The sequence below is a fragment of the Phasianus colchicus genome, chromosome 40, assembly GCF_987193195.1.
Source record: "Phasianus colchicus chromosome 40, bPhaCol1.hap1.1, whole genome shotgun sequence".
In the NCBI taxonomy this organism is placed as follows: Eukaryota; Metazoa; Chordata; class Aves; order Galliformes; family Phasianidae; genus Phasianus; species Phasianus colchicus.
In genome coordinates, this window is record NC_143475.1 from 4,578 (window position 1) to 13,851 (window position 9,274).

At 46.7% G+C, this 9,274-nt stretch overlaps 1 protein-coding gene across 14 annotated transcripts; it reads left to right on the top strand.

Annotated features, from left to right (window-relative positions):
• Nucleotides 1-1,153: 1,153 nt before the first annotated feature.
• On the top strand, nucleotides 1,154-8,853 carry LOC149913197 (annexin A4-like). 14 transcript variants are annotated; one of them, XR_016461387.1, is made up of 6 exons: nucleotides 1,154-2,841; nucleotides 2,928-3,022; nucleotides 3,272-3,385; nucleotides 3,531-3,916; nucleotides 4,302-4,358; nucleotides 7,282-7,368. XR_016461387.1 is itself a non-coding variant. In XM_090130408.1 (6 exons), the coding sequence occupies exons 1-6, from the start codon at nucleotides 2,763-2,765 to the stop codon at nucleotides 7,305-7,307; spliced, it is 465 nt and encodes a 154-aa protein (XP_089986534.1). In that variant the 5' UTR covers nucleotides 1,154-2,762; the 3' UTR covers nucleotides 7,308-8,853. The 14 variants fall into 14 exon arrangements, 8 of the variants coding, with proteins under 8 accessions (XP_089986534.1, XP_089986533.1, XP_089986539.1 ...); XM_090130408.1 differs by lacking the exon at nucleotides 3,531-3,916 and adding an exon at nucleotides 4,674-4,767 and having other exon boundaries at nucleotides 7,282-8,853; XM_090130407.1 differs by lacking the exon at nucleotides 3,531-3,916 and adding an exon at nucleotides 4,674-4,750 and having other exon boundaries at nucleotides 7,282-8,853.
• The last annotated feature ends 421 nt before the right edge of the window (nucleotides 8,854-9,274 follow it).

Below are 9,274 nucleotides of genomic sequence, written 5' to 3' on the forward strand. Positions count from 1 at the left end.
TGCCTATGACAAAATAAAACCAAAGTCATATTGGCAGTGTCTATAGCCAAAAGAGAAGCTTAGCAGTAAAGGGAATAAGCAAGGCAGTGGGCCTACTCATTGCCACGTGAGCACAGTGGTGAAGAAAGATCCACGACCAATAGCCCCAGCACTTTACCATCAGCCAGATCCGCAGTCACTGGGGAGCCCCGTTTGCAGGGAGGATCTGAAGAACCTCTCCCAGCCATGGGGAAGTTGCACAGCAATGCATCCATCCCACGAGTGAGGCGTCCAGAGCCGCTGCAAGCAGCTCCAGCCTTTCTAGCACAGAGTAAACCAATGTACGGAGCAGTCCGGGGGAACAGCCGCTGCCCTCTTTCTCCTCTTGGTTTTCGCCCCGAAGCCTGCCCAGGGCTCAAGGGGAACAAAAGGCGTCGTGCTGTCAATCTTGCTGTAGCACGGGCCTCTTTGGCAAGACTGTCTGCCCAGCCCCCCCGCGTCGGGCTTCGTCGGGTAACGAACTCAGCATCAAAGCGCCGTGACTTCCTCTGCCTGCCCTGGAGCCGCAGCCCGAGAGCTTTCCGGCCCCCGGCCTCCCTCTCCCTGGTCAGCGCCAGCGCCGCCAGCTTTCTTCTCGGACAGACGTGAATACAGAAAACGGCAGTCGAGTCCTCCGCCTGCGGGGCAGCGGCTCAGCACGGCGCTGCTGACCGTTCGAGCCGAGCCGAGCCGGAACCGAAGGCGGCCGCCCGACTCTGCCGGGCTCGAACGCGTCTCGATCGGCGGGGTCGGTCCCTCTCTTTCGGGGCTGCCCGGCTCGGCCAGGAGCCGCTCCCGGACACCGGGCGTCCCGCCGCTCGCAGTCAGCCGCCGGTTCTCAGCCGGCGGCGCCCCGCCGCGACGCCGACTCCGGAGGACGGCTCCGTTCTGACGCGGGACGGACGGGGCCCCGAGGCGCGGGGCGGGCGGCGGCGGGGACGCGGGGCGGCGGAGCGCCGCTTTCCCGGCACGGAATCCCGCGGCCGCCATTGGCGGAGAGCCCGCGCTCGGCCCCGCCTCTCCCGCTCTCCTATTGGTCGGCCCGCGGAACGGGGCGGGCGCTCCCGGCGGGGTCGTTTGCGCCCGCGGTCGCGCCGTCATTGCGTCATCACCGCGCGCGTCCCGCGTGGCCCCGGCCCGGCTGCCCGCGGCGCTGCCCCGCGCCGCGCGCCCGCTCCGCTTCCGGGGACCCGGGGCCCGCGCCCCCGGATCCTTTTCCTCCGCGCGGCCTTCCAGCCGCTCTGCCCCCGGCCTGCAGAGATGCCTCGGGTCGTCGTGACCGAAGTGCGGGACCGGCGCGTGGCGGTGTTGAACGTCGTTCCGTTGGCATCAGCCGTCGGTCAGCCCGTCCAGAGCCCTGTGCGGGGCCTTCGTTTCCTCAGGCGGATAACGGGAGGATGCCGGAGCCGAGGGGCGGTGGGAGGGAGGCGGGGACGGGAGCATCCTGCCGTGCCGCCAGCAGCCCGGGGGCCGCGTGCTGTGGGTGCCGGCACGAAGCTCCGCCGTCCGTCAGCACGGGAGCTGCGGTTCTGGTGCAGCAGCAGGAGCTCAGCGCAGCCCTGCAGAGAGCGGTCCGGCAGCACGGGAGGAAGATGACGGCCTGGAGCGCGAGTGCCTCAGCAGTGTCTGCAGCCTGCGAGGAGCCGAGCCGGGCTGGGGAGAGGAAGGTGTGGGAGTCCCGGGGAGGGACGCGCGATGGCAGCGTTATTGGCAGGATCAGCTGCTTCCTCCACCGCTCCCGACGCCGAGCACTGGTTTCCTTTGAGAAGCAGCCCACTGTCACATCTGTGGGGTTCCGCAGGACACACAGGCATGGGGTAAGTTTAGGTTGGATATCAGGACAAACTTCTGTGCGGAACTTCTACAGCCGTGGGTGGGATCCCCCTGAGCTCCCCTTCTCCAGGCTGAGCAGCCCCCTCTCTCTCAGCCTCTTGTCATGGCAGAGGTGTTCCAGTCCCTTCACCATCTTGGTAGCCCTGCGTTGGACTCTTTCCAGCATGTCCAGCTGTCTCCTGTACTGGGAGCCCAGAGCTGGACGCTGTTCTCCAGCTGCAGCCTCCCCAGTGCCGAGCAGAGCAAAAGGAATGGTGCAGAATACTGGTCCTTACCTGCTACAAGAGAAGTCAGGACTAGGGCTATGATGGGAGCGCATTGCTTTATGATTGACGTGGAGAACTGCTAGGAAGAAGGCCTGGTGGGCCTGAACACAGATGCCGGGTGGTCCAGCTTTTGTTTCACTGGAAACCAGGTACTCCGTGGGCAGCAATGTGGAGATATGTTCTCCATGCAGTTGTGCCCCCGTGGCTTCTTTCTGATATGCTTGGGAAGTCCCACTAGAACAGGCTGCCGTGTGAGACAGAAGTGAGAGAGAAGCATCAGTTGTGTGGGTGGAGTTTTACTATCTCTGTGTTCACATCTTTCATGTTTGTCTTCTTTTTTTTTTCCAGTTCAACTCTGCGTGCGTCGGTCTGCCTTTGCTAAATCCTTTTCTTGTGGCCTTAGGCAACAATCGAGGGGGTCTCAAGTTTCAGCGCTGAGCAAGAAGCGCAGGCTCTCAGGAAGGCCATGAAGGGCTTTGCTAAGTTGATCTCCCTCCATGGTCAACTTTTATTTTTTCCCCAGCACTGCGAATGGCTGCTCTGGTGGTTTGATAGAGGGAAGCATAGCTGCTTGCACTGCTCTGCTGCACAACTGCCCTAAAAATTGTTGGAAAGTGGAAACAGAACTGCCCTTCGTGTCCCGAAATGCAGCTGCTCTGGTGGCGTGGGTCCTGGCAGCTTTGTGTGCATCGATGTAGTCCTGGAGCTGTTGAGAGCTGGCTGTGTGAGGGACTGGAGGTGGCACAAGACCAGAGGGCACTTCTGATCCTTGTGCAAGCATCCTGACTAGCTTCCATTTGTTTCTTGCAGGCACGGATGAAGATGCCATCACTGACGTCTTGACCAAACTAAATGTTTCCCAGCGTCAGCAAGTTCTGATCACCTCTAAGAGCACTACTGGCAGGGTGGGTGGTCTGCAGAGATGCATGAACGTGGTTGTGTCACTTGGGCGCAAAGTGAAAAACGACCCAATCTCTACAAGAGAAAGGTCGGCAGAGACTTCACCTGACCAAGGTTGTTTTGTTCTTGTTCAGTTCAGAGCAGTTGTTGATGCAAGGAGGGTTGGAGCCTGAAGAGGAGTGCTGAACAGCTCAGTTCCTCTGTCCTCAAAGGCCGTCCCTTCTGCCAACTCCTTTCTCCTCTTTGCCTTCTAGGATTTGATTGATGACTTGAAGTCGGAGCTGAGTGGGAATTTTGAGAGGGTGATCATTGGGGTGATGACTCCCACCACCATGTATGACGTGCACGAACTAAGGAGGGCTGTGAAGGTTTGGAAATCTTCCTTTTGTATTGCTTAAGTTCTGGCCAAGGACTTACTGCTTTGTTATGCATGTCTTCTCTCTCTTAAAGAAACCTGGTTGCACGTCACAAGCAGGTGCTGGTATCTTAAGTCTTGCCTTGGTGATTCCCTAGGGAGCAGGAGCAGATGAAGGTTGCCCAATGGAAATTCTGGCTTTTCGCACCAATGGAGAGATTTGTGGCATTAATGAGAACTACAAGCTTCGTAAGGAGTGCAAAAGGCTCTCTTGTCAGTTTCTTCCTGTCTGCGCTTCTTAATTGGAGGCTGTAGCAGTAATGATGATGGCTGGAGTGCTGCAGTGCTGCTGGGAGCCCTGGGCACAGTTCTGTACTTAGCTAGGTTACAGCTGGCAAATGTTGTGGGCAGCACCCAGGTGGTGGCCCTGCTCCTAACGGGTGCTGTGTGTGTGTTCTTGCTGGAATATGGCTGCTCCCTTTAGGATGGCATCGTATCTGACACATCTCCCATGTTTCGAAGGGTCCTCGTGTCCCTCGCAATGGTGAGCCAAGCTGAGGGGAGAAGGGGGTGAATGTTCAGAGCTGTGGGCACAGCTCTGCACTCAGTGGTGAGGAGCTCCAGGCTGGCTTTTTCTCACCCTGTGTGTCCCATGACCTCAAACCCAGCCTCTCCGGGGAGGGAACTCTGACTCTGGGTGTGCATGAGTGCTGTGGGCTCTTCTTTAAATGTCCCAGTAAAGTGGGTTGCTGCTCGTTTCAGAAGGAAGCCCAAAGTACATCTGAGCTGCATTTCATTTGTAAGCTAGTGTTCCCTTTGAAGGACTCCATTATCCATCCCCAGCAGCTTTTCATGAGTGGGGAATTCTCAGGAGTTGCTTCCAGTAGATGCTCTGGTGAACTGAGTCTTCTATCCTTGTGTCTTTGCAGGGAAACAGAGATGAAGGAATGTATGTGGATGATGCCCATGCTCAGCAAGATGCTCAGGTGCGTAGTAATGTGCTTCCCAATCTATTCTTGTGCAGGTGATGCGTGGTGAAGAGAAGCCAGCCTGTGAAATGGAAATAATGTTTTTAGCCTTGTTTGCAAGTCTCTAATGAGAGGTCTCTCGACAGGCTGGCTACTTGGCAGGGGCAATGAGATTTTGGCTGTGGGTTGCCGTGCCTGGTAGGTGCTTGTTGGAAAATATCCGTGATCTAGACAAGTACGTGCCAGCAGTGCTCTAGCTGCAAGGGATTTAAGATCTCCTGTACGCCCAGTCTTCTCCATGAGCCTTACTTTGTCACCCCTAATGTCTTGAAGTGCCTGTACGAAGCGGGGGAGAAGAAGTGGGGAACAGATGAGGTGCAGTTCCGTGTACAGAGGATGGACATAAACAGGTATCACCTAGTGAGAGGTAGGACCCCTGCACAGTGTCCTGGGTTTTTCTTTCCTTCCTTGTTTGTGTGTGATGCTTTTGTAGGAGCTCTGTAGCTGTCCAGTAGATGTGAACTCTTCTGAGGCAGCAGGTGTCCTAGAGAGAGCCCCATTGCATCCATTCCATTCTGGCTGTTTTATTCCCTCCTGAGACTGAAAGGGACTTGAGAAACCTAAGTCCAACTGGCTGCAGCTCCAGCATGGAAAGCAGAGATCATGAAGTGTGACTGCCATTGGGGCAGGGGGGAGAGGAGCTAAGAAACTTGATTGGCAGCACAAAGCAGCAGGTCTTGAAAATGGTACTAGCTGTGGTCGGCCAATTTGCAAGACTGTTAGCAGTGAAAATGAATTATTTCTGTGGGGCGATCCTGATTTAGCTGAGAGTGCTGCAGGGATGAAAGAATGTTCATGCAGTATACGAGGAGCTTGTTGCAAAGCGGTCCTTTGAATCTCTGTGACTTTCTGCCATAGTTTTTGATGGTACAGAGGCATTGCTAACAAGGACATAACAGCATTAAATCTGAGATGGTAGGCAGTTATTCAATAGATTGTTTAGTTCTTGTTCAGCCTGTGCTTTTTGTTGTTGTCTGTCTGCTATTCAGCTCAGAATACAGAACTATTGTATTTCTCATAAATGCTTAGCACTCAAATATGGAAGTGCTTCACAGGCATTAATTTTTGTACCTAACAAGTTTTACTATGAAGCCGCGAGTGTCTTCATCATTATTTAGCACAATAATTGCAGCAGTACAACAACCAACCTTATAAAAAATATTACATGCATTATTTTTTTTTAGCTCATCAAGGAAAGGGTTCTGTGAATCTTTACCTACACCTAGATCTACTGTGCAGTATACAAGATGGATACTCATCTGAAATATCTAGTGCTGTATCTATATGCAAAGTGTCAACCTAAATTTTTGGCTTTACAAAATTTTGATGACTATATTTTGCAGTAGATACATTTACAGCCTAGTTGTTTCTTCATTTCTTTTTATTTCCAGTACTTGAATGTATTATAGGATTCTATATGGGTTTATTTGTGTGGCAAAGATCACCTTTCTTTGTTTACTGCTCCAAGGTACTCGTTTTATTGAAAATTACTCATGAAGACTTATGATGTTTCTCTGAAAATGCTGAAAATAACTAAATGGCAATCTTCAACATTTACCATTAGAAAACAAATGGTTTGTGCATGAGATGAAAAGACAATAAAATCTGTTATGTTAACAGATAGATATCATTTACTTTTAAGCAGAGTACTATGAAATCTTTTACCAAGAGGTACAAAATTACAAAAGAAGCACTGAATTTACTTCAGTCATTTTTAAATTTTACTTGAGAGTCTGTCACGGAGTTATCTAGATCAACGTGTGCCCTCGACAGGGGGCAGCAAGCCCATAGGCCCCCTGGCCCAAAAACAGGACGGAAAAGGGGGAAGGGAAGGGAGATGGGAGCTGGGCCCAGAAACCAGAACAGCAGCAACAATCTAAGGAGGAAAACTTAATTTTACTAAACATGATATCGGAATGCAAGATAACACAATATAATATAATATAATTGAAATTGAGGCTAATAAATCAAATAAGAGAGAGAGAGTGTCCGAAACTAAAAGGCCTACTTTGAACTGAAGGCACACGGTTGGGGAGCAGACCCACACACTGCTAGGCAGTGAGCAAGAGAGCCAGAGAGCAAGATCCCATGACTCCCTCCCATGGCTTATCTTCCTCTCTGAACATGAAGTCCCCTGGGATGTGTAGTTCTTCCTTTCTTCTGAGAACCAGGCATCCAGAAAGATGTCAGTCCACGGAACTGGAGTATTAACTCTTTAATTACCCGTGCTTTACATGATGTTTGGTGTGGAATACCGATAACAAAATTATAAAACCATGACAGAGTACTGTGTTTTGTACTTTTTTGACTTCCAAAGTCAAAAAAGAGCTGATTTTGCTGTGGGAGGTAACTATGGTTAGGAGAGAAACTGTGTGCTCATTTTCCAGAAGGTAGTACATAAAAAATAAAGAAAGATCTTTGTATTCCTGGAAATTTGAGAAATTGGAGGGTCTGCTGTAGGAAATAGGATATATCAGTGTTTCTGTTTACAAGACAGTGACTGCTGTTTGTAATCTGTTAGAGGATGGGTATCTTGTCACAGAACAACCCTTTTGGACATCTTTATAAATGTTTTAGTAACTGAGCAATGGATCAGTGATGCAAAATACTTTCTTATCTAGCAGCAGCTCTTATCTGAATTTACTGTATCTATTGTGGAGAAAGCACGAGGTTCCAGTGCTACAGTGTTTGTGTTGTGAGCACTACAAAACTTTTTAAAACCACTGTTCATTTGCTCAGTATCAAAGAAAACATTTTAACCAAACTTAAGTGCTAACTAGTCACTCGGAGGTCTTCACTACCTAAAATTTTCCTTCATAACAGAATCTTTACAGTGTATGAGATAGAAATAATAAAATAATTTTCTTATTCTTTCCCTTAGGCATTTCCTGGAAACACAAACTCTGATAGTGTGGTCCGACATGATTTGCAACACCCAGTCATTGCTCGCTATGTACGTATAGTTCCTTTAGATTGGAATGGAGAAGGCCAAATTGGGTTAAGAATTGAGGTCTATGGTTGCTCCTACTGTAAGTTTTTCCATTATATTCCTTTAAAAAAAAAAAATGTAAATAGAAACTGTCTTTGAATTTCAGATTAAATCTGAATCTCAAGTGCTTTTTGCTAAAATGCATGAAGATATTCCAGGATTACTAATTGTAATAACTGGAGCTTAATTTAATATTTACTGTATCCTTTATTCTGAGTTTCTAGTTAGCTCTTCTATAGGAAATACAGCATTAGAATTAGTAAGAGTGCTTTGAAATCACTACTTTTGATCTTCAAAATTGTTTTTGCAGAAGACTTGAATAGACCAGTTGAGGAAAAGATAGCATTCAGATACATTTCATGCTGGGTCTTGAGAGGGAAACAAGACATAATTCATTGCCTGATGACAAAGATAAAAATAAAACAAGTAAAAATTCAATTGAAGAAGCTCACCTTGTCTAAATATGACATGTTTTTCAGAGATTTTTCCTTTAATATTTGAGTATAACTTTAGAATCTCTTCTAAAAAAAAAAACGAGATGAGCAATGGTGCAAGTGGTTAAGAGCACAACAGATCAAGTTTTAAGAAAAGCAAGTGTAGTTTCTAAATACCATTCCTTGAATTTGATCCTGTGGGTGCTTACGTGAAGTCCACATGCCTGCAAACTGTAAATGTCTGATGTCCTATTTCTATGCAAATTTAGTACAGTATTCTTGTAGGTGTTTTAGGGGAAATAAATACTTGAGATTTATCTTAAAAAAAAAAAAAAAAAAAAAAGTTAGAACAAGTTAAGAAGCACCTATATTGAAGACTCTTCCATTGACATCAAGTGATTTAAGGCCTATTGAAACACTTTGTCATGGTAACTAGCAATTATGTTAATTAACTAGCAAAAATATCTTGTGATTTCTGTTGTTTTGACTTGGCTATGTGCTTTCATTAAACACTATTGAGAATCACATTCTGGTATTATTTTTCCTATTTCCATGCAAAGAATTAAAGCCTCATTTTAAAATTTAGATTAAACTTAGATAATTTTTTAACAGCTGAAATAACTTAGCTGAAAAATCAAATCAAACTTGCTGCGGTGTTGGTAGGGCTGTGCTGGGGGAATTCATGGGTGTTGGATACGTTTGTAAGAAAACACATTGTATGTGTTATCTGAGGAACTGTAGGTTATCCTACAACAAGTTGGTTCTTGTTCAAAAAGGTAGTGATCATCTGAAGTATTAGGTAGCACTGTGTACAAGGCTCTTAATGAACCAAATTTGCCATCACTCTATTAAAATATTTTATATGCTGTTTTAAGTGTAGCCAACACTATAACATGGTTGATTTCACATCATGATTACATTTTTTTACATTTAAGTATATCTACTTTGAATACAAATACAAGTATATGGAGACAGAAACCAACTTTTTTTTTTTAATCCAACACTTTTTTAAACAACAACAAAAAAAAGAAAATATTTTTAAGTTGTAGGTTTTTTTTTTTGTTTTTTTTTTAGCCAAAAATATTTACAAGCAAAAGGTTTTAGGTTTTTGTTTTGTTTCCTTTTTTTTTTTTTTTTAATTAAATTGATATCTAATGCACTGTAAGCACGTTACAAGATGAATTTGGAGTCTGAAACTAAATGTGAGGAAAAGCATAGTTGGCTAACAAAATGAAAAGTTGTCTGCTTGAAAGACTGCATATTTCTGGAGAAAAATAAAACACATCTATCAAGGAAATAATGAATCAACTAAAAAAATACTGATAAAATTTGTCTTCACAGACAACTGAAGTAAGAAACCTAACCTTTTGTTTTCCTCGAAGAGAAGCATTGAACTGCTAGTATTATAAGTTATTTCAGTATTCTGTTAATGACATTAATAATAATGTTTT

Bases quoted from the DNA above. Each gene is read 5' to 3' on its own strand.
- LOC149913197 (XM_090130405.1), top strand. From the start codon at position 2,763: ATGCAGCTGCTCTGGTGGCGTGGGTCCTGGCAGCTTTGTGTGCATCGA. The intron at 2,842-2,927 runs GTGAGGGACTGG...TGTTTCTTGCAG, and splicing joins AGCTGTTGAGAGCTGGCTGT to GCACGGATGAAGATGCCATC. The intron at 3,023-3,271 runs GTGGGTGGTCTG...TTTGCCTTCTAG, and splicing joins CTAAGAGCACTACTGGCAGG to GATTTGATTGATGACTTGAA.